Here is a 25,012-nt window from a genome sequence, read left to right on the forward strand (position 1 = left end):
CCCTGCAAAATGACCTCCAGCAGGCCACAAATGTGCATGTGTCTGCTCAAACGGTCAGAAACAGACTCCATGAGGGTGGTATGAGGGCCCGACGTCCACAGGTGGGGGTTGCAGCCCAGAGAACACCAAGATTGGCCAATTCGCCACTGGCGCCCTGTGCTCTCCACAGATGAAAGCAGGTTCACACTGAGCACAGAGTCTGGAGACGCCGTGGAGAATGTTCTGCTGCCTGCAACATCCTCCAGCATGGCCGGTTTGGCGGTGGGTCAGTCATGGTGTGGGGTGGCATTTCTTTGGGGGGCCGCACAGCCCTCTATGTGCTCGCCAGAGGTAGCCTGACTGCCATTAGGTACCGAGATGAGACCCCTTGTAAGACCATATGCTGGTGTGGTTGGCCCTGGGTTCCTCCTAATGCAAGACAATGCTAGAACTCATGTGGCTGGAGTGTGTCAGCAGTTCCTGCAAGAGGAAGGCATTGATGCTATGGACTGGCCTGCCCGTTCCCCAGACCTGAATCCTATTGAGCACATCTGGGACATCATGTCTCGCTTCATCCACCAACGCCACGTTGCACCACAGACTGTCCAGGAGTTGGCGGATGCTTTAGTCCAGGTCTGGGAGGAGATCCCTCAGGAGACCATCCGCCACCTCATCAGGAGCATGCCCAGGCGTTGTAGGGAGGTCATACAGGCACGTGGAGGCCACACACACTACTGAGCCTCATTTGGACTTGTTTGAAGGACATTACATCAAAGTTGGATCAGCATGTAGTGTGGTTTTCCACTTTAATTTTGAGTGTGACTCCAAATCCAGACCTCCATGGGTTGATAAATTTGATTTCCATTGATAATTTGTGTGATTTTGTTGTCAGCACATTCAACTATGTAAAGAAAAAAGTATTTAATAAGAATATTTCATTCATTCAGATCTAGGATGTGTTATTTTAGTGGTCCCTTTATTGTTTTGAGCAGTGTGTGTGTGTGTGTGTTTTAACAATGTACAAATGGTTAAAGATAAAATAAATAAGCATAAATATGGGTTGTATTTACAATGGTGTTTGTTCTTCACTGGTTGCCCTTTTCTTGTGGCAACAGGTCACACATCTTGCTGCTGTGATGTCACACTGTGGAATTTCACCCAGTAGATATGGGAGTTTATCAAAATTGGATTTGTTTTCGAATTCTTTGGATCTGTGTAATCTGAGGGAAATATGTCTCTCAAATATGATCATACATTGGGCAGGAGGTTAGGAAGTTCAGCTCAGTTTCCTCCTCATTTTGTGGGCAGTGAGCACATAGCCTGTCTTCTCTTGAGAGTCATGTCTGCCTACGGTGGCCTTTCTCAATAGCAAGGCTATGCTCACTGAGTCTGTACATACAGTGCCTTTTGAAAGTATTCGGCCCCCTTGAACTTTGCGACCTTTTGCCACATTTCAGGCTTCAAACATAAAGATAAAAAGCTGTATTTTTTTGTGAAGAATCAACAACAAGTGGGACACAATCATGAAGTGGAACGACATTTATTGGATATTTAAAACTTTTTTAACAAATCAAAAACTGAAAAATTGGGCGTGCAAAATTATTCAGCCCCTTTAAGTTAATACTTTGTAGCGCCACCTTTTGCTGCGATTACAGCTGTAAGTCGCTTGGGGTATGTCTCTATCAGTTTTGCACATCGAGAGACTGACATTTTTTCCCATTCCTCCTTGCAAAACAGCTCGAGCTCAGTGAGGTTGGATGGAGAGCATTTGTGAACAGCAGTTTTCAGTTCTTTCCACAGATTCTCGATTGGATTCAGGTCTGGACTTTGACTTGGCCATTCTAACACCTGGATATGTTTATTTTTCAACCATTCCATTGTAGATTTTGCTTTATGTTTTGGATCATTGTCTTGTTGGAAGACAAATCTCCGTCCCAGTCTCAGGTCTTTTGCACACTCCATCAGGTTTTCTTCCAGAATGGTCCTGTATTTGGCTTCATCCATCTTCCCATCAATTTAACCATCTTCCCTGTCCCTGCTGAAGAAAAGCAGGCCCAAACCATGATGCTGCCACCACCATGTTTGACAGTGGGGATGGTGTGTTCAGGGTGATGAGCTGTGTTGCTTTTACGCCAAACATAACGTTTTGCATTGTTGCCAAAAAGTTCAATTTTGGTTTCATCTGACCAGAGCACCTTCTTCCACATGTTTGGTGTGTCTCCCAGGTGGCTTGTGGCAAACTTTAAACAACACTTTTTATGGATATCTTTAAGAAATGGCTTTCTTCTTGCCACTCTTCCATAAAGGCCAGATTTGTGCAATATACGACTGATTGTTGTCCTATGGACAGACTCTCCCACCTCAGCTGTAGATCTCTGCAGTTCATCCAGAGTGATCATGGGCCTCTTGGCTGCATCTCTGATCAGTCTTCTCCTTGTATGAGCTGAAAGTTTAGAGGGACGGCCAGGTCTTGGTAGATTTGCAGTGGTCTGATACTCCTTTCATTTCAATATTATCGCTTGCACAGTGCTCCTTGGGATGTTTAAAGCTTGGGAAATCTTTTTGTATCCAAATCCGGCTTTAAACTTCTTCACAAGAGTATCTCGGACCTGCCTGGTGTGTTCCTTGTTCTTCATGATGCTCTCTGCGCTTTTAACGGACCTCTGAGACTATCACAGTGCAGGTGCATTCATACGGAGACTTGATTACACACAGGTGGATTGTATTTATCATCATTAGTCATTTAGGTCAACATTGGATCATTCAGAGATCCTCACTGAACTTCTGGAGAGAGTTTGCTGCACTGAAAGTAAAGGGGCTGAATAATTTTGCACGCCCAATTTTTCAGTTTTTGATTTGTTAAAAAAGTTTGAAATATCCAATAAATGTCGTTCCACTTCATGATTGTGTCCCACTTGTTGTTGATTCTTCACAAAAAAATACAGTTTTATATCTTTATGAATGAAGCCTGAAATGTGGCAAAAGTTCAAGGGGGCCGAATACTTTCGCAAGGCACTGTAGTCAAAGCTTTCCTTAAGTTTGGGTCAGTCACAGTGGTCAGGTATTCTGCCACTGTGTACTCTCTGTGTAGGGCCAAATAGCATTCTAGTTTGCTCAGTTTTTTTGTTAATTCTTTCCAATGTGTCAAGTAATTATCTTTTTGTTTTCTCATGATTTGGTTGGGTTCTAACTGTGCTGCTGTCCTGGGGCTCTGTGGGGTCTGTTTGTGTTTGTGAACAGAGCCTCAGGACCAGCTTGCTTAGGGGACTATTCTCCAGGTTCATCTCTCTGTAGGTGATGGCTTTGTTGTGGAAGGTTTGGGAATCGCTTCCTTTTAGGTGGTTGTAGAATTTAACGGCTCTTTTCTGGATTTTGATCATTAGTGGGTATCGGCCTAATTCTGCTCTGCATGCATTATTTGGACTCCCTGTAGTGGGTTGTGATCCTGTTCCCAGTAGTGGGTTGTGGTCCTGTTCCCTCCCTGTAGTGGGTTGCGGTCCTGTTCCCTCCCTGTAGTGGGTTGCGGTCCTGTTCCCTCCCTGTAGTGGGTTGCGATCCTGTTCCCAGTAGTGGGTTGTGGTCCTGTTCCCAGTAGTGGGTTGCGGTCCTGTTCCCTCCCAGTAGTGGGTTGTGGTCCTGTTCCCAGTAGTGGGTTGTGGTCCTGTTCCCTGTAGTGGGTTGTGATCCTGTTCCCAGTAGTGGGTTGTGGTCCTGTTCCCAGTAGTGGGCTGTGGTCCTGTTCCCTCCCTGTAGTGGGTTGTGGTCCTGTTCCCTCCCAGTAGTGGGTTGTGGTCCTGTTCCCAGTAGTGGGTTGTGGTCCTGTTCCCAGTAGTGGGTTGTGGTCCTGTTCCCAGTAGTGGGTTGTGATCCTGTTCCCAGTAGTGGGTTGTGATCCTGTTCCCAGTAGTGGGTTGTGATCCTGTTCCCAGTAGTGGGTTGTGGTCCTGTTCCCTCCCTGTAGTGGGTTGCGGTCCTGTTCCCTCCCTGTAGTGGGTTGCGATCCTGTTCCCAGTAGTGGGTTGTGGTCCTGTTCCCAGTAGTGGGTTGCGGTCCTGTTCCCTCCCAGTAGTGGGTTGTGGTCCTGTTCCCAGTAGTGGGTTGTGGTCCTGTTCCCTGTAGTGGGTTGTGATCCTGTTCCCAGTAGTGGGTTGTGATCCTGTTCCCAGTAGTGGGTTGTGGTCCTGTTCCCAGTAGTGGGTTGTGGTCCTGTTCCCTCCCTGTAGTGGGTTGTGGTCCTGTTCCCAGTAGTGGGTTGTGGTCCTGTTCCCTCCCAGTAGTGGGTTGTGGTCCTGTTCCCTCCCAGTAGTGGGTTGTGGTCCTGTTCCCAGTAGTGGGTTGTGGTCCTGTTCCCAGTAATGGGTTGTGGTCCTGTTCCCTCCAAGTAGTGGGTTGTGGTCCTGTTCCCTCCCAGTAGTGGGTTGTGGTCCTGTTCCCAGTAGTGGGTTGTGGTCCTGTTCCCAGTAGTGGGTTGTGGTCCTGTTCCCTCCCAGTAGTGGGTTGTGGTCCTGTTCCCTCCCAGTAGTGGGTTGTGGTCCTGTTCCCTCCCAGTAGTGGGTTGTGGTCCTGTTCCCTCCCTGTAGTGGGTTGTGGTCCTGTTCCCTCCCAGTAGTTGGTTGTGATCCTGTTCCCAGTAGTGGGTTGTGATCCTGTTCCCAGTAGTGGGGCTGTGGTCCTGTTCCCTCCCAGTAGTGGGTTGTGATCCTGTTCCCAGTAGTGGGTTGTGATCCTGTTCCCAGTAGTGGGTTGTGATCCTGTTCCCAGTAGTGGGTTGTGATCCTGTTCCCAGTAGTGGGTTGTGGTCCTGTTCCCTCCCAGTAGTGGGTTGTGGTCCTGTTCCCAGTAGTGGGTTGTGATCCTGTTCTCAGTAGTGGGTTGTGGTCCTGTTCCCTCCCAGTAGTGGGTTGTGGTCCTGTTCACTCCCAGTAGTGGGTTGTGATCCTGTCCCCAGTAGTGGGTTGTGGTCCTGTTCCCTCCCAGTAGTGGGTTGTGGTCCTGTTCCCTCCCAGTAGTGGGTTGTGGTCCTGTTCCCTCCCTGTAGTGGGTTGTGGTCCTGTTCCCTCCCAGTAGTGGGTTGTGATCCTGTTCCCAGTAGTGGGTTGTGGTCCTGTTCCCAGTAGTGGGTTGTGGTCCTGTTCCCTCCCAGTAGTGGGTTGTGGTCCTGTTCCCAGTAGTGGGTTGTGGTCCTGTTCCCTCCCAGTAGTGGGTTGTGATCCTGTTCCCAGTAGTGGGTTGTGGTCCTGTTCCCTCCCTGTAGTGGGTTGTGGTCCTGTTCCCTCCCAGTAGTGGGTTGTGATCCTGTTCCCAGTAGTGGGTTGTGGTCCTGTTCCCAGTAGTGGGTTGTGGTCCTGTTCCCAGTAGTGGGTTGTGGTCCTGTTCCCTCCCAGTAGTGGGTTGTGGTCCTGTTCCCAGTAGTGGGTTGTGGTCCTGTTCCCTCCCAGTAGTGGGTTGTGATCCTGTTCCCAGTAGTGGGTTGTGGTCCTGTTCCCTCCCTGTAGTGGGTTGTGGTCCTGTTCCCTCCCAGTAGTGGGTTGTGATCCTGTTCCCAGTAGTGGGTTGTGGTCCTGTTCCCAGTAGTGGGTTGTGGTCCTGTTCCCAGTAGTGGGTTGTGGTCCTGTTCCTTCCCAGTAGTGGGTTGTGGTCCTGTTCCCAGTAGTGGGTTGTGGTCCTGTTCCCAGTAGTGGGTTGTGGTCCTGTTCCCAGTAGTGGGTTGTGGTCCTGTTCCCAGTAGTGGGTTGTGGTCCTGTTCCTTCCCAGTAGTGGGTTGTGGTCCTGTTCCCAGTAGTGGGTTGTGGTCCTGTTCCCTCCCAGTAGTGGGTTGTGATCCTGTTCCCAGTAGTGGGTTGTGGTCATGTTCCCTCCCTGTAGTGGGTTGTGGTCCTGTTCCCTCCCAGTAGTGGGTTGTGGTCCTGTTCCCTCCCAGTAGTGGGTTGTGGTCCTGTTCCCAGTAGTGGGTTGTGGTCCTGTTCCCAGTAGTGGGTTGTGATCCTGTTCCCAGTAGTGGGCTGTGGTCCTGTTCCCTCCCTGTAGTGGGTTGTGATCCTGTGGTCCACACACTTTTGATCATGTAGGGTTTATATTTAAAATCTTTCAGTATTAGATGAAACATTTGGTATTTCTGACACCTCATTTTTCTTGACGTCGCGCTCTGTGTGGCTCTCACACATCTTTATATTGTGACAGTTTTACACAACAATGGGGGAGGAGGGAGAGAGAAATAGAAGATGAGGAGAGGGAAGAGAGAGTAGGTTGCTATGGTGATAATATAAGTGTTGTATTTAGTTAGACGTGATGTATGGTACCAGTCAAAAGTTAGGACTCATTCCAGGTTTTCATTTTACTATTTTCTTCATTGTAGAATAATAGTTTATTCATCAAAACTATGAAATAACACACATGGGATCATGTCGAATCAAAATATATTTGAGATTCTTCAAAGTTGTCACCCTTTGCCTTGATGACAGCTTTGCACACTCTTGGCATTCTCTCTCAAGCGTTATGAGGAATGCTTTTCCACCACTCTTGAAGGAGTTCCCACATATGCTGAGCACCAACTCATCCCAACTCATCTCAATTGGGTTGTGGTTGGATGATTGTGGAGGCCAGGTCATCTGATGCAGAAATATGTCACTTTCACACATTAACAAGTCCAATACAGCAAATGAAATAAATTTATTTTTAATCTACCCATCGTGTCCGATTTCAAAAAGGCTTTACAGCGAAAGCCCAACATATGATTATGTTAGGTCATAGCCAAGTCAAAAAAACACAGACATTTTTTCCAACCAAATATAGGAGTCACAAAAAGCTGAAATATAGATATAATTAATCACTAACCTTTGATGATCTTCATCAGATGACACTCATAGGACGTTGTATGTTACACAATACATGTATGTTTTGTTTGATAATGTTTATATTTATATCCAACAATCTCAGTTTACATTGGCGCATTACGTGCAGTAATGTTTTGATTCCAAAACATCTGGTGATTTTGCAGAAATTCTCATAATAAACATTGATTAACCTCTCGAAACTAGGGGGCACTATTTTTATTTTTGGAAAAATAACGTTCCCAAAGTAAACCGCCTATTTCTCAGGACCAGATGCTAGAATATGCATATAATTGACAGCTTAGGATAGAAAACACTCTAAAGTTTCCAAAACTGTCAAAATATTGTCTGTGAGTATAACAGAACTTATATTACAGGCGAAACCCTGAGGAAAATCCAATCAGCAACTGCCTCTTATTTTGAAACCGTTGTGTTTCTATGCACCCCTATTGGCCATTGAAAGGGATATCAAGGAGATTCATTTCTACGTATTCCCTAAGGTGTCTACAGCATTTTGACGTAGTTTCACGCCTTTATGTTGAATGAGCGTAAACGACTACATTGCGTAAGTGGCCAGCTGAGGGCTCTGAGTGTTTCTTGCGTAAAAGACAGAGGTAGTCATTTTTCCTCTTGCTCCTACTGAAAAGCCAATTGTCCCGGTTGATATATTATCTAATAGATATTTGAAAAACACCTTGAGGATTGATTATAAAAAACGTTTGCCATGTTTCTGTCGATATTATAGATATAATTTTGGGAAAAAAATGGCGTTGTCATGACCGCTATTTCCGGTGGATTTCTCAACATAACCAACAAACGGAGGTATTTTGGATATAAAAATAATCTTTATGGAACAAAAGGAACATTTGCTGTCTAACTGGGAGTCTCGTGAGTGAAAACATCTGAAGATCATCAAAGGTAAATGGTTCATTTGATTGCTTTTCTGATTTTCGTGACCAAGCTTCCTGCTGCTAGCTGGACATAATGCTATGCTAGGCTATCGATAAACTTACACAAACGTTTGTCTTGCTAAGGCTGTTAAGCATAATTTCAAAATATGAGATGACAGGGTGAATATCAAAAGGCTAAGCTGTGTTTCACTATATTTCACTTGTGATTTCATGAATAGGAATATTTTCTAGTAATATTTTTTTACCGTTGCGCTATGCTAATTAGTGTAGTTGATGACAATTCTCCCGGTTGGGTAGTTCCAAGAGGTTAAAGATACAAGTGTTATTCACAGAATTAAAGATAGACTTCTCCTTAATGCTGTCAGATTTAAAAAAAAAAAAAAAAACCTTTATGGAAAAAGCATAATCTGAGAACGGCGCTCAGAGCCCAATCCAGCCAAAGACATATCCGCCATGTTGGAGTCAACATAAGTTAGAAATAACACTATAAATATTCCCTTACCTTTGATGATCTTCATCAGAAGGCACTCCCAGGAATCCCAGTTCGACAATAAATTACTGATTTGTTCCATGAAGTCCATCATTTTTGCCCAAATAGCCACTTGTTGTTAGCGTGTTCAGCCCAGTAATCCATCTTCATGAGGCGCGAGCACTTCGTCCAGACATAAACTCAAAAAGTTACGTTACAGGTCGTAGAAACAAGTCAAACGATGTATGGAATTAATCTTTAGGATGTTTTTAACATAAATCATCAATAAGGTTTGTCTGAAGAAAAACACTGGAACGAGAGCAAACTCTGTCTGGAGTGTGCGTCACGAGCCTGAGACACTCTGCCAGACCCATGACTCAGTTAGCTCCCATTCCCCCCTCCTTTATAGCAGAATCCTGAAACAAGTTTCTAAAGACGGTTGACATCTAGTGGAAGCCGTAGGAAGTGCAACTTGACTCCATAGACACTGTGTATTCAGTAGGCCAAGTTTTGGAAAAACGACAAACCTCAGATGTCCCACTTCCTGGTTGGGTTTTTCTCAGGTTTTCGCCTGCCATATGAGTTCTGTTATACTCACAGACATCATTCAAACAGTTTTAGAAACTTCAGTGTGTTTTCTAACCAATACTAATAATAACATGCTTATTAGCATCTGGGACAGAGTAGGAGGCAGTTCACTCTGGGCACGCTATTCATCCAAAAGTGAAAATGCTGCCCCCTATCCCAAAAAGGTTTAAGAAGGAAAGAACTTCCACAAATTAACTTTTGACAAGGCACACCTGTTAATTGAAATGCATTCCAGGTGACTACCTCATGAAGCTGTTTGAGAGAATGCCAAGAGTGTGCAAAGCTGTCAAGGCAACAGGTGGCTACTTTGAAGAATCTAAAATATATTTTGATTTGTTTAACACTTGTTTTGGTTACTACATGATTCCATATGTGTTATTTCATAGTTGTGATGTCTTCAATATTCTACAATGTAAAAAATTGTACAAATGACGAATAACTCTTGAATTAGTAGGTGTTCTAAAACGTTTGCCTGGTACTGTGTGGACACATTTGATGTCGGAAGTTTACAAACACTTATGTTGGAGTCATTAAAACTCGTTTTTCAAGAGCGAGTGGAGGACAGAGGAGCCTCTTAAAGAAGAAGTTACAGGTCTGTGAGAGCCAGAAATATTGCTTGTTTGTAGGTGACCAAATACTTATTTTCCACCATAATTTGCAAATAAATTCTTAAAAAATCCTACAATGTGATTTTCAGGATTTTTTTTCGTCTCATTTTGTCTGTCATAGTTGAAGTGTACCTATGATGAAAATTACAGGCCTCTCATCTTTTTAAGTGGGAGAACTTGCACAATTGGTGGCTGACTAAATACTTTTCTGCCCCACTGTACATACATATATATAATATACGTGGCTGCGTAGCCTAGTGGTTAGAGTGTAGAGGCGGCAGGTAGCCTAGTGGTTAGAGTGTAGAGGTGGCAGGTAGCCTAGTGGTTAGAGTGTAGAGGCGGCAGGTAGCCTAGTGGTTAGAGTGTAGAGGTGGCAGGTAGCCTAGTGGTTAGAGTGTAGAGGAGGCAGGTAGCCTAGTGGTTAGAGTGTAGAGGAGGCAGGTAGCCTAGTGGTTAGAGTGTAGAGGCGGCAGGTAGCCTAGTGGTTAGAGTGTAGAGGTGGCAGGTAGCCTAGTGGTTAGAGTGTAGAGGCGGCAGGTAGCCTAGTGGTTAGAGTGTAGAGGCGGCAGGTAGCCTAGTGGTTAGAGTGTAGAGGTGGCAGGTAGCCTAGTGGTTAGAGTGTAGAGGAGGCAGGTAGCCTAGTGGTTAGAGTGTAGAGGCGGCAGGTAGCCTAGTGGTTAGAGTGTAGAGGCGGCAGGTAGCCTAGTGGTTAGAGTGTAGAGGCGGCAGGTAGCCTAGTGGTTAGAGTGTAGAGGCGGCAGGTAGCCTAGTGGTTAGAGTGTAGAGGCGGCAGGTAGCCTAGTGGTTAGAGTGTAGAGGCGGCAGGTAGCCTAGTGGTTAGAGTGTAGAGGCGGCAGGTAGCCTAGTGGTTAGAGTGTAGAGGCGGCAGGTAGCCTAGTGGTTAGAGTGTAGAGGCGGCAGGTAGCCTAGTGGTTAGAGTGTAGAGGCGGCAGGTAGCCTAGTGGTTAGAGTGTAGAGGCGGCAGGTAGCCTAGTGGTTAGAGTGTAGAGGCGGCAGGGTAGCCTAGTGGTTAGAGTGTAGAGGTGGCAGGTAGCCTAGTGGTTAGAGTGTAGGGGCGGCAGGGTAGCCTAGTGGTTAGAGTGTAGAGGCGGCAGGGTAGCCTAGTGGTTAGAGTGTAGAGGTGGCAGGTAGCCTAGTGGTTAGAGTGTAGAGGTGGCAGGTAGCCTAGTGGTTAGAGTGTAGAGGTGGCAGGTAGCCTAGTGGTTAGAGTGTAGAGGCGGCAGGGTAGCCTAGTGGTTAGAGTGTAGAGGCGGCAGGGTAGCCTAGAGGTTAGAGTGTAGAGGCGGCAGGGTAGCCTAGTGGTTAGAGCGTTGGACTAGTAACCGGAAGGTTGCAAGTTCAAATCCCCGAGCTGACAAGGTACAAATCTGTCGTTCTGCCCCTGAACAGGCAGTTAACCCACTGTTCCCAGGCCGTCATTGAAAATAAGAATTTGTTCTTAACTGACTTGCCTGGTTAAATAAAGGTTAAATAAAGGTAAAAAAAAAAAAAAAAAAAAAAAATATATATATATATATATAATAATTTTGAACGCCCAATTTTTCTGTTTTTGATCTGTTAAAAAAGTTTGAAATATCCAATAAATGTCGTTCCACTTCATGATTGTGTCCCACTTGTTGTTGATTCTTCACAAAAAAATACAGTTTTATATCTTTATGTTTGAAACCTGAAATGTGGTAAAAGGTCGCAAAGTTCAAGGGGGCCGAATACTTTCGCAAGGCACTGTATATGTGTATATATATATGTGTGTTTGTATTTCTCCATATTTAAAACGTATATGGGGGGGGGATTGGAAATAATCCAGACAATTACATTGATGGAAGATCCATCTGCAATATTAAAGACATTTTTCTGCAAATGTGTTCCTATGGAGATTGCATGGCCGTGTGCTAGATTTTATAGACCTGTCAGCAACAGATGTGGCTGAATTCACTAAAATGAAGGTGTCATATTTACAATTTCTTTTTAACTAATTTAGCCCGATGTCTTTTTGTGACTTTGCCTGGAGAGGCTGTGTGACTGAGGAAGGGTACATTTTATCTGTTTCTTACTCAGGCCGACCCCAAGGAGCTGATCCGATTGGTCACCCAGCACGTGACGGCCCATTCTGATTGGCCAGCGGACGTGGAGGAGTTGATTGGCCAGCTCCAGGTGTATAACGAGCGTCTGACAGACCTGACGCAGGCCCAGGTGTTGCAGGGGCTGGGACGTGGGGTCGACATAAGACGATTCAGTTCCGACACACACTACAAGAAACAGACCATTCTGGGTCTGACTGAGTGAGTAGGGAGGGGGGGAGACGGGTAGTAGAAGTGATTTTTACCAAAATGACCTGGTCTTCCTGAAATCGATGTTTGGTGTGTGTGTTGCAGGACCCTGGATGACAGCGTGTGGAGGATCAGTCTGTCTCTAGCCCAGCGCTACAGCATTCCCCTCTGGGACATCTATATGACTCACCTGGAATTCCTCTTCACTGACAGCGGGTAAGACACACACACGCGCGCGCGTACACACACACACACACACACACACACACACACACACACATACACACACACACACACACATACACACACACACACACACACACATCACACATCACACATCACACATCACACACCACACACACACCACACACACACACCACACACACACCACACACACACCACACACCACACCACACACACACACACACCACACACACACACCACACCACACACACACACACCACACACACACACCCTCTTTCTCTCTCTCAATGTCAATCCAAGGGCTTTATTGGCATGGGGGAAACATATGTTAACATTACCAAAGAAAGTGAAATAGAGAATAAACTAAAGTGAACAGTAAACATTACACTGACAGACGTTCCTCTTGAATAGAGACATTACAAATGTCATATCATGTCTATATACAGTGTTGTAACGATGTGCAAATAGTTAAAGTACAAAAGGTAAGATAAATAAGCATAAATATGGGGTTTATTTACAATGGTGTTTGTTCTTCACTGGTTGCCCTTTTCTTGTGGTAACAGGTCACAAATCTTGCTGCTGTGATGGAACACTGTGGAATTTCACCCAGTAGATATGGGAGTTTATCAAAATTGAGTTTGTTTTTGGGTCTGTGTAATCTGAGGGAAATATTTGTCTCTAATATCGTCATACATTTGTCAAGAGGTCTTTTTCTCTTTCTTTGGTTGTGGACTACTGATGATGATACTATTTACACTAATGTCTCCTCTCCTCCCCCTCTCCTCCTCCTCTCTACCCCTCTCCTCCTCCTCCTCAGTCTCTCTACCAAGGACATCGAGGGTCGTGTGGACACCTTGGCTCTATTTGACTCTCTGAAGTCAGAACCTGAGTCTTTCCACAGTCACATGTCTAAATATGTGTTGACCTCCGTGGAAGGGACAGACCTGCCCAGGTACAAACACTCCTTCATTCTTCACTGTCTATCACAGTGGTTCTTAATCCTCTCCTCTGGGACCCGCCCATATTTCACAATTGTCCTACATCATCAGATTGAGGTGAGAATCGTATGTGTATCTGACTGAGCTAGTATAAAATGTCCCCATCACCATGACGGTCTACAAGTCCAGCTGGCCAGTGTCCTTAAAGGCATACTTCCTGATTTTGGCAATGAGACCCTTTTGTCTCTGTCCCCAGAGCCCGATGAACATGGTGAATACCATGTTTATGTCTCTTTGTCCCGTAATGGAGGATGTTACATGAGCCAGTGCTAACTAGCATTAAGAGCAATGACTGGAAGTCTATGGGTATCTGCTAGCATGCTATGTTTAATTGACTGGAAGTCTATGGGTATCTGCTAGCATGCTATGTTTAATTGACTGGAAGTCAATGGGTATCTGCTAGCATGCTATGTTTAATTGACTGGAAGTCTATGGGTATCTGCTAGCATGCTATGTTTAATTGACTGGAAGTCTATGGGTATCTGCTAGCATGCTATGTTTAATTGACTGGAAGTCTATGGGTATCTGCTAGCATGCTATGTTTAATTGACTGGAAGTCTATGGGTATCTGCTAGCATGCTATGATGTGTCCCCATAGACATCCAGTCATTGTGTTAATGCTAGTTAGCTATTTCCTTCAAACTGCACTCAGATACATCAAAATGGTATCGGCAAGTTATTCCTCATTGCCAAAACCCTTTTAAAATGTCCATCCATTAAAGTTGATCCTCTTCTCCTCTCCCTGATCCTCTTCTCCTCTCCCTGGTCCTCTTCTCCTCTCCCTGGTCCTCTTCTCCTCTCCCTGGTCCTCTTCTCCTCTCCCTGATCCTCTTCTCCTCTCCCTGGTCCTCTTCTCCTCTCCCTGATCCTCTTCTCCTCTCCCTGATCCTCTTCTCCTCTCCCTGATCCTCTTCTCCTCTCCCTGATCCTCTTCTCCTCTCCCTGATCCTCTTCTCCTCTTCTCCTTTCCCTGATCCTCTTCTCCTCTCCCTGATCCTCTTCTCCTCTCCCTGGTCCTCTTCTCCTCTCCCTGGTCCTCCTCTCCTCTCCCTGATTCTCCTCTCCTCTCCCTGATTCTCCTCTCCTGTCCCTGATTCTCCTCTCCTCTCCCTGATTCTCCTCTCCCTGATTCTCCTCTCCCTCCCTGATTCTCCTCTCCCTCCCTGATTCTCCTCTCCCTGATTCTCCTCTCCCTGATTCTCCTCTCCCTGATTCTCCTCTCCCTCCCTGATTCTCCTCTCCCTCCCTGATTCTCCTCTCCTCTCCCTGATTCTCCTCTCCCTGATTCTCCTCTCCCTGATTCTCCTCTCCCTCCCTGATTCTCCTCTCCCTCCCTGATTCTCCTCTCCCTGATTCTCCTCTCCCTGATTCTCCTCTCCCTGATTCTCCCCTCCTCTCTAGGCTGTTGTATTACTATACCCTGTTGGAGGAGTGTTGTGGATCGTACTGCTCTTCTGTCATCACCCCTGACACTCACATCAAACTGCTCAAGAAGCTCCGCTCCGTCACTACCGGTAAGGAAACAACCAGGGACATCACTACCGGTAAGGAAACAGCCAGGGACGTCACTACCGGTAAGGAAACAGCCAGGGACGTCACTACCGGTAAGGAAACAGCCAGGGACGTCACTACCGGTAAGGAAACAGCCAGGGACGTCACTACCGGTTAGGAAACAGTCAGGGACGTCACTACCGGTAAGGAAACAGCCAGGGACGTCACTACCGGTAAGGAAACAGTCAGGGACGTCACTACCGGTAAGGAAACAGCCAGGGACGTCACTCTTTTAGGCCAGGGCTCTACCCTATTCCCTATCTAGTGCACTACTTTAGATCAGGGCTCTATGGCACCCTATTCCCTATATAGAGCACTACTTTAGACCAGGGCTCTATGATGTGTGTGTGTCCCGCCCGTGTGTTCTGAACTCGACAGGAAGTTGTCAACAGTATTTGCACGCATCACTTCCTCCCCTCCTGTCCCTCGTAACACCAGCCCTTCTACGATCACACCAGTGGAGGCTGGTGACCTGAACAGCACCACACCTGCAGCTATGGCAGTGTGGCAAACGACGACATTAACGCACTTGATATAAAGCAACATTGTGTTGCTCCGTTTGTGTCAAAAGGCCTTTGATTCAGTTGACCATGAATTGTTGCTTGCTAGACTCAGAAACATTGGGTCTCATTGAAGGGGCAGTAAATTGGTTTAGGAACTATCTTTCTGACAGAACACAATGTGTTATATACTGACAATCACAAGTCTAGCCTTCTTGAGATTAGTAAAGGGGTGCCCCAGGGTTCCATTTTAGCTCCTGTGTTGTTCTCAATTTTTATTAATGATTTGGGGAATGGGATGCAACCAGCAAAGTTACATCTACGTGCAGATGATACAGTTATATATTCATGTGCTCCTTCTCTGGTTCAGGCTGTTGAAGAGCTCCAGACTGCTTTTCAGTCACTGTAGGCCCCCCTTTATGGTCTCAAACTGATCTTGAATGTACAAAAAACTAAATGCATGACCTTTACCAGAGCTAGAACCCTGCCAGAGAAGGTTAGGATTGTCACAACTGGTGGCTCATCCATTGAAACAGTGTCATCCTACAAATACCTCGGTATCTGGTTGGATGACAAGTTGTCCTTTAAAGTTCATGGGGATAATCTTGTGACAAGCTTACATTGAAATTGGGTTTTATTTTTGTAATAAGGCTTGCTTCCCGCTTATGGCTAGAAAAAAGCGTGTTCAGGCCACCTTTCTCTCTGTAATTGATTATGGTTGTTGTATATGCATACAGCCTCCTCTGTCTCACAGAGACTGGACTCTGTTTATCATGCAGCCTCCTCTGTCTTACAGAGACTGGACTCTGTTTATCATGCAGCCTCCTCTGTCTTACAGAGACTGGACTCTGTTTATCATGCAGCCTCCTCTGTCTTACAGAGACTGGACTCTGTTTATCATGCAGCCTCCTCTGTCTTACAGAGACTGGACTCTGTTTATCATGCAGCCTCCTCTGTCTTACAGAGACTGGACTCTGTTTATCATGCAGCCTCCTCTGTCTTACAGAGACTGGACTCTGTTTATCATGCAGCCTCCTCTGTCTTACAGAGACTGGACTCTGTTTATCATGCAGCCTCCTCTGTCTCACAGAGACTGGACTCTGTTTATCATGCAGCCTCCTCACCATTGCACCTTGTACCAAGTAGAAGGTTGGACCTCACTTTATATCCGCAGAAAGATACATTTGTATGTGTTCATCTACAAAGGCCTTTTGGCTAAACTCCCTCTTTACCTCTGCAGTCTGGTCTATGTTACCATACCCGGTATGCTAGGTGGTTGCTATGTTACCATACCCGGTCTGCTAGGTGGTTGCTATGGTACCATACCCGGTATGCTAGGTGGTTGCTATGTTACCATACCCGGTCTGCTAGGTGGTTGCTATGGTACCATACCCGGTATGCTAGGTGGTTGCTATGTTACCATACCCGGTCTGCTAGGTGGTTGCTATGTTACCATACCCGGTCTGCTAGGTGGTTGCTATGTTAACATACCCGGTCTGCTAGGTGGTTGCTATGGTACCATACCCGGTCTGCTAGGTGGTTGCTATGTTACCATACCCGGTATGCTAGGTGGTTGCTATGTTAACATACCTGGTCTGCTAGGTGGTTGCTATGTTACCATACCCGGTCTGCTAGGTGGTTGCTATGGTACCATACCCGGTATGCTAGGTGGTTGCTATGTTACCATACCCGGTCTGCTAGGTGGTTGCTATGGTACCATACCCGGTATGCTAGGTGGTTGCTATGTTACCATACCTGGTCTGCTAGGTGGTTGCTATGTTACCATACCCGGTCTGCTAGGTGGTTGCTATGTTACCATACCCGGTCTGCTAGGTGGTTGCTATGGTACCATACCCGGTCTGCTAGGTGGTTGCTATGTTACCATACCCGGTATGCTAGGTGGTTGCTATGTTACCATACCTGGTCTGCTAGGTGGTTGCTATGTTACCATACCCGGTCTGCTAGGTGGTTGCTATGTTACCATACCCGGTCTGCTAGGTGGTTGCTATGGTACCATACCTGGTCTGCTAGGTGGTTGATATGGTACCATACCTGGTCTGCTAGGTGATTGCTATGTTACCATACCCGGTCTACTAGGTGGTTGCTATGCCTCATCTAGATATGTTAGTGACCCTGAATGGAATAGTCTACAACCCATGCCTCATCTAGATATGTTAGTGACCCTGAATGGAATAGTCTACAACCCATGCCTCATCTAGATATGTTAGTGACCCTGAATGGAATAGTCTACAACCCATGCCTCATCTAGATATGTTAGTGACCCTGAATCGATTTAAAATATTGATGGGAGACTCTGTTACAGAGGAGTGTAACACCAGTCTCAACGTCAACAGTGAAGAGGCGACTCTGGGATGCTGGCCTTCTAGGCAGAGTTCCTCTGTCCAGTCTCAACGTCAACAGTGAAGAGGCGACTCCGGGATGCTGGCCTTCTAGGCAGAGTTCCTCTGTCCAGTCTCAACGTCAACAGTGAAGAGGCGACTCCGGGATGCTGGCCTTCTAGGCAGAGTTCCTCTGTCCAGTCTCAACGTCAACAGTAAAGAGGCGACCCCGGGATGCTGGCCTTCTAGGCAGAGTTCCTCTGTCCAGTCTCAACGTCAACAGTGAAGAGGCGACTCCGGGATGCTGGCCTTCTAGGCAGAGCTCCTCTGTCCAGTCTCAACGTCAACAGTGAAGAGACGACTCCGGGATGCTGGCCTTCTAGGCAGAGTTCCTCTGTCCAGTCTCAACATCAACAGTGAAGAGGCGACTCCGGGATGCTGGCCTTCTAGGCAGAGTTCCTCTGTCCAGTCTCAACGTCAACAGTGAAGAGGCGACTCCGGGATGCAGGCCTTCTAGGCAGAGTTCCTCTGTCCAGTCTCAACGTCAACAGTAAAGAGGCGACCCCGGGATGCTGGCCTTCTAGGCAGAGTTCCTCTGTCCAGTCTCAACGTCAACAGTGAAGAGGCGACTCCGGGATGCTGGCCTTCTAGGCAGAGCTCCTCTGTCCAGTCTCAACGTCAACAGTGAAAAGGCGACTCCGGGATGCTGGCCTTCTAGGCAGAGCTCCTCTGTCCAGTCTCAACGTCAACAGTAAAGAGGCGACCCCGGGATGCTGGCCTTCTAGGCAGAGTTCCTCTGTCCAGTCTCAACGTCAACAGTGAAGAGGCGACTCCGGGATGCTGGCCTTCTAGGCAGAGCTCCTCTGTCCAGTCTCAACGTCAACAGTGAAAAGGCGACTCCGGGATGCTGGCCTTCTAGGCAGAGCTCCTCTGTCCAGTCTCAACGTCAACAGTGAAGAGGCGACTCCGGGATGCTGGTCTTCTAGGCAGAGTTCCTCTGTCCAGTGTCTGTGTTCTTTTGCCCATCTTAATCTTTTCTTTTTATTGGCCAGTCTGAGATATGGCTCTTTCTTTGCAACTCTGGGACTGGTGTTTTGCGGGTACTATTTAAAGAAGCTGCCAGTTGAGGACATGTGTGGTGTCTGTTTCTCAAACTAGACACTCCAATGTACTTGTCCTCTTGCTCAGTTGTGCACCGGGGCCTCCCACTCCTCTTTCTATTCTGGTTAGAGACATTTTGCGCTGTTCTGTGAAGGGAGTAGTACACAGCGTTGTACCAGATCTTCAGTTTCTTGGAAATTTCTCGCATGGAATAGCCTTCATTTCTCAGAACAAGAATAGATTGATGAGTTTCAGAAGAAAGGTCTTTGTTTCTGGCCATTTTGAGCCTGTAATCGAACCCACAAATGCTGATGCTCCAGATACTCAACTAGTCTAAAGAAGGCCAGTTTTATTGCTTCTTTAATCAGTTTTCAGCTGTGTTAACATAATTGCAAAAGGGTTTTCTAATGATCAATTATCCTTTTAAAATGATAAACTTGGATTAGTTAACTCAACGTGCCATTGGAACACAGGAGTGATGGTTGCTGGTAATGAGCCTCTGTACACCTATGTAGATATTCCATAAAAAATCAGCCGTTTCCTGCTACAATAGTCATTTACAACATTAACAATGTCTACACTGTATTTCTGATCAATTTGATGTTATTTCAATTTCAATGGACAATTTCTGCCTGCCATTTTAACTGTATGTGCACGTTAGGTATCTGTTTCCTCTGTTATGGTAAAGTTATATGTTCCCTCAGGGCTGGACTACCGTAAGATGACAGATGAGGTGTCGGATCCCCTGGCCGCTCTGGAACCCGTTCTAACCAGTCAGAATGTCCTGTCCATCTCCAAACTGGCCAATCGGCTCCCTCGCCCAGGAGGGGGTGTGGTTTCTGCTAGCGCAGTGCACGCAACCTGGCTAAGGAAGCTGTTCTGGAGGGGAGACCCACAGGTATTTATTTATCTACCTGGCGAGGGAAGGTGTTCTGGAGGGGAGACCCAGAACCTTTATTTAAACTGAGACAGATTTTTTAAATGAACCCGGTAATACAACAATTTACACAATGCACATTAACTTCTTGCGACGAGCAATCCCGTATCCGGGAGCGTAATCATAGCCTCAAGCTCATTACCATAACACAACGTTAACTATTCATGAAAATCGCAAATGAAATGAAAGAAATATATTCACTCACAAGCTTAGCCTTTTGTTAACAACACTGTCATCTCAGATTTTCAAAATATGCTTTTCAACCATAGCTACACAAGCATTTGTGTAAGAGTATTGATAGCTAGCATAGCATTAAGCCTGGCATTCAGCAGGCAACATTTTCACAAAAACAAGAAAAGCATTCAAATAAAATAATTTACCTTTGAAGAACTTCGGATGTTTTCAATGAGGAGACTCAGATAGCAAATGTTCATTTTTCCCAAAAATATTATTTGTGTAGGAGAAATCGCTCTGTTTTGTTCATCACGTTTGGCTAAGAAAAAAACTGAAAATTCAGTCATTACAACGTCAAACTTTTTTCCAAATTAGCTCCATAATATCGACAGAAACATGGCAAACGTTGTTTAGAATCAATCCTAAAGGTGTTTTTCACACATCTATCGATGATAAATAATTTGTGGCAGTTGGGTTTCTCTTCGGAAGCAAATGGAAAAATACACGCAGCTGGAGATTACGCAATAATTGCGACGGAGGACACCAAGCGGGCACCTGGTAGATGTATTGTAAAATGGTCAATCTTCCAATGATATGCCTACAAATACGTCACAATGCTGCAGACACCCTGAGGAAACGACAGAAAGTGTAAGCTCATTCCTGGCCCATTCACAGCCATATAAGGAGACATTGGAACACAGCGCCTTCAAAATCTGAGGCACTGTTATAGCAGTGGTAGTGACTGGTTATAGTAGTGGTAGTGACTGGTTATAGTTATAGTAGTGACTGGTTATAGTAGTGGTAGTGACTGGTTATAGTAGTGGTAGTGACTGGTTATAGTTATAGTAGTGACTGGTTATAGTAGTGGTAGTGACTGGTTATAGTAGTGGTAGTGACTGGTTATAGTTATAGTAGTGGTAGTGACTGGTTATAGTAGTGGTAGTGACTGGTTATAGTAGTGGTAGTGACTGGTTATAGTAGTGGTAGTGACTGGTTATAGTAGTGGTAGTGACTGGTTATAGTAGTGGTAGTGACTGGTTATAGTAGTGGTAGTGACTGGTTATAGTAGTGGTAGTGACTGGTTATAGTAGTGGTAGTGACTGGTTATAGTAGTGGTAGTGACTGGTTATAGTAGTGGTAGTGACTGGTTATGGTTATAGTAGTGGTAGTGACTGGTTATAGTTATAGTAGTGGTAGTGATGGTTATAGTAGTGGTAGTGACTGGTTATAGTAGTGGTAGTGACTGGTTATAGTAGTGGTAGTGACTGGTTATAGTAGTGGTATGACTGGTAGTAGTGGTAGTGACTGGTTATAGTAGTGGTAGTGACTGGTTATAGTAGTGGTAGTGACTGGTTATGGTTATAGTAGTGGTAGTGACTGGTTATAGTTATAGTAATGGTTGTGACTGGTTATAGTAGTGGTAGTGACTGGTTATAGTAGTGGTAGTGACTGGTTATAGTAGTGGTAGTGACTGGTTATAGTAGTGGTAGTGGTAGTGACTGGTTATAGTAGTGGTAGTGACTGGTTATGGTTATAGTAGTGGTAGTGACTGGTTATAGTTATAGTAGTGGTAGTGACTGGTTATAGTAGTGGTAGTGACTGGTTATAGTAGTGGTAGTGGTAGTGACTGGTTATAGTAGTGGTAGTGACTGGTTATAGTTATAGTAGTGGTAGTGACTGGTTATAGTAGTGGTAGTGACTGGTTATAGTAGTGGTAGTGACTGGTTATAGTTATAGTAGTGGTAGTGACTGGTTATAGTAGTGGTAGTGACTGGTTATAGTTATAGTAGTGGTAGTGACTGGTTATAGTAGTGGTAGTGACTGGTTATAGTAGTGGTAGTGGTAGTGACTGGTTATAGTTATAGTAGTGGTAGTGACTGGTTATAGTAGTGGTAGTGTCTGGTTATAGTAGTGGTAGTGTCTGGTTATAGTAGTGGTAGTGTCTGGTTATAGTAGTGGTAGTGTCTGGTTATAGTAGTGGTAGTGTCTGGTTATAGTAGTGGTAGTGACTGGTTATAGTAGTGGTAGTGTCTGGTTATGGTTATAGTAGTGGTAGTGTCTGGTTATAGTAGTGGTAGTGACTGGTTATAGTAGTGGTAGTGACTGGTTATAGTAGTGGTAGTGACTGGTTATAGTAGTGGTAGTGACTGGTTATAGTTATAGTAGTGGTAGTGACTGGTTATAGTAGTGGTAGTGACTGGTTATAGTAGTGGTAGTGACTGGTTATAGTAGTGGTAGTGATTGGTTATAGTAGTGGTAAGTGACTGGTTATAGTAGTGGTAGTGACTGGTTATAGTAATAGTAGTGGTAGTGTCTGGTTATAGTTATAGTAGTGGTAGTGACTGGTTATAGTAGTGGTAGTGGTAGTGACTGGTTATAGTTATAGTAGTGGTAGTGACTGGTTATAGTAATGGTTGTGACTGGTTATAGTAGTGGTAGTGACTGGTTATAGTAGTGGTAGTGGTAGTGACTGGTTATAGTTATAGTAATGGTTGTGACTGGTTATAGTAGTGGTAGTGACTGGTTATAGTAGTGGTAGTGACTGGTTATAGTAGTGGTAGTGACTGGTTATAGTTATAGTAGTGGTAGTGACTGGTTATAGTAGTGGTAGTGACTGGTTATAGTAGTGGTAGTGACTGGTTATAGTAGTGGTAGTGACTGGTTATAGTAGTGGTAGTGACTGGTTATAGTAGTGGTAGTGACTGGTTATAGTAGTGGTAGTGACTGGTTATGGTTATAGTAGTGGTAGTGACTGGTTATAGTTATAGTAATGGTTGTGACTGGTTATAGTAATGGTTGTGACTGGTTATAGTAGTGGTAGTGACTGGTTATAGTAGTGGTAGTGACTGGTTATAGTAGTGGTAGTGACTGGTTATAGTAGTGGTAGTGACTGGTTATAGTAGTGGTAGTGACTGGTTATGGTTATAGTAGTGGTAGTGACTGGTTATAGTTATAGTAGTGGTAGTGACTGGTTATAGTAGTGGTAGTGACTGGTTATAGTAGTGGTAGTGGTAGTGACTGGTTATAGTAGTGGTAGTGACTGGTTATAGTTATAGTAGTGGTAGTGACTGGTTATAGTAGTGGTAGTGACTGGTTATAGTAGTGGTAGTGACTGGTTATAGTTATAGTAGTGGTAGTGACTGGTTATAGTAGTGGTAGTGACTGGTTATAGTTATAGTAGTGGTAGTGACTGTTTATAGTAGTGGTAGTGACTGGTTATAGTAGTGGTAGTGGTAGTGACTGGTTATAGTTATAGTAGTGGTAGTGACTGGTTATAGTAGTGGTAGTGTCTGGTTATAGTAGTGGTAGTGTCTGGTTATAGTAGTGGTAGTGTCTGGTTATAGTAGTGGTAGTGACTGGTTATAGTAGTGGTAGTGTCTGGTTATGGTTATAGTAGTGGTAGTGTCTGGTTATAGTAGTGGTAGTGGCTGGTTATAGTAGTGGTAGTGACTGGTTATAGTAGTGGTAGTGACTGGTTATAGTTATAGTAGTGGTAGTGACTGGTTATAGTAGTGGTAGTGACTGGTTATAGTAGTGGTAGTGACTGGTTATAGTAGTGGTAGTGACTGGTTATAGTAGTGGTAGTGACTGGTTATAGTAGTGGTAGTGACTGGTTATAGTAGTGGTAAGTGACTGGTTATAGTAGTGGTAGTGACTGGTTATAGTAATAGTAGTGGTAGTGTCTGGTTATAGTTATAGTAGTGGTAGTGACTGGTTATAGTAGTGGTAGTGACTGGTTATAGTAGTGGTAGTGGTAGTGACTGGTTATAGTTATAGTAGTGGTAGTGACTGGTTATAGTTATAGTAATGGTTGTGACTGGTTATAGTAGTGGTAGTGACTGGTTATAGTAGTGGTAGTGACTGGTTATAGTTATAGTAGTGGTTGTGACTGGTTATAGTAGTGGTTGTGACTGGTTATAGTAGTGGTAGTGGTAGTGTCTGGTTATAGTAGTGGTAGTGACTGGTTATAGTAGTGGTAGTGACTGGTTATAGTAGTGGTAGTGTCTGTCAGCCTGCTGGTGGTCGGTCGGTCTGTCTGTCAGCCTGCTGGTGGTCGGTCGGTCTGTCTGTCAGCCTGCTGGTGGTCGGTCGGTCTGTCTGTCAGCCTGCTGGTGGTCGGTCGGTCTGTCTGTCAGCCTGCTGGTGGTCGGTCGGTCTGTCTGTCAGCCTGCTGGTGGTCGGTCGGTCTGTCTGTCAGCCTGCTGGTGGTCGGTCGGTCTGTCTGTCAGCCTGCTGGTGGTCGGTCGGTCTGTCTGTCAGCCTGCTGGTGGTCGGTCGGTCTGTCTGTCAGCCTGCTGGTGGTCGGTCGGTCTGTCTGTCAGCCTGCTGGTGGTCGGTCGGTCTGTCTGTCAGCCTGCTGGTGGTCGGTCGGTCTGTCTGTCAGCCTGCTGGTGGTCGGTCGGTCTGTCTGTCAGCCTGCTGGTGGTCGGTCGGTCTGTCTGTCAGCCTGCTGGTGGTCGGTCGGTCTGTCTGTCTGTCAGCCTGCTGGTGGTCGGTCGGTCTGTCTGTCTGTCAGCCTGCTGGTGGTCGGTCGGTCTGTCTGTCAGCCTGCTGGTGGTCGGTCGGTCTGTCTGTCAGCCTGCTGGTGGTCGGTCGGTCTGTCTGTCAGCCTGCTGGTGGTCGGTCGGTCTGTCTGTCAGCCTGCTGGTGGTCGGTCGGTCTGTCTGTCAGCCTGCTGGTGGTCGGTCGGTCTGTCTGTCAGCCTGCTGGTGGTCGGTCGGTCTGTCTGTCAGCCTGCTGGTGGACGGTCGGTCTGTCTGTCAGCCTGCTGGTGGACGGTCGGTCTGTCTGTCAGCCTGCTGGTGGTCGGTCGGTCTGTCTGTCAGCCTGCTGGTGGTCGGTCGGTCTGTCTGTCTCAGCCTGCTGGTGGTCGGTCTGTCTCAGCCTGCTGGTGGTCGGTCTGTCTCAGCCTGCTGGTGGTCGGTCTGTCTCAGCCTGCTGGTGGTCGGTCTGTCTCAGCCTGCTGGTGGTCGGTCTGTCTCAGCCTGCTGGTGGTCGGTCTGTCTCAGCCTGCTGGTGGTCGGTCTGTCTCAGCCTGCTGGTGGTCGGTCTGTCTCAGCCTGCTGGTGGTCGGTCTGTCTGTCAGCCTGCTGGTGGTCGGTCTGTCTGTCAGCCTGCTGGTGGTCGGTCTGTCTGTCAGCCTGCTGGTGGTCGGTCTGTCTTTTAGCCTGCTGGTGGTCGGTCTGTCTCAGCCTGCTGGTGGTCGGTCTGTCTGTCAGCCTGCTGGTGGTCGGTCTGTCTGTCAGCCTGCTGGTGGTCGGTCTGTCTGTCAGCCTGCTGGTGGTCGGTCGGTCTGTCTCAGCCTGCTGGTGGTCGGTCTGTCTGTCTCAGCCTGCTGGTGGTCGGTCGGTCTGTCTCAGCCTGCTGGTGGTCGGTCGGTCTGTCTGTCAGCCTGCTGGTGGTCGGTCGGTCTGTCTGTCTCAGCCTGCTGGTGGTCGGTCTGTCTCAGCCTGCTGGTGGTCGGTCTGTCTCAGCCTGCTGGTGGTCGGTCTGTCTCAGCCTGCTGGTGGTCGGTCTGTCTCAGCCTGCTGGTGG

The 25,012-nt window shown here is 46.3% G+C and overlaps 1 protein-coding gene across 1 annotated transcript in view; it reads left to right on the plus strand.

Moving 5' to 3' along the window:
- Positions 1-25,012, plus strand: part of nbas (NBAS subunit of NRZ tethering complex) — a gene marked incomplete in the record, with an annotated part of 268,490 nt that overhangs the window by 173,085 nt on the left and 70,393 nt on the right. Inside the window, 5 exon segments of the mRNA XM_031800528.1 lie at positions 11,462-11,685; positions 11,779-11,889; positions 12,695-12,829; positions 14,277-14,389; positions 19,071-19,264. Coding sequence (XP_031656388.1) covers positions 11,462-11,685; positions 11,779-11,889; positions 12,695-12,829; positions 14,277-14,389; positions 19,071-19,264 — 777 coding nt within the window.

The sequence above is a fragment of the Oncorhynchus kisutch genome, linkage group LG21 (assembly GCF_002021735.2).
Source record: "Oncorhynchus kisutch isolate 150728-3 linkage group LG21, Okis_V2, whole genome shotgun sequence".
In the NCBI taxonomy this organism is placed as follows: Eukaryota; Metazoa; Chordata; class Actinopteri; order Salmoniformes; family Salmonidae; genus Oncorhynchus; species Oncorhynchus kisutch.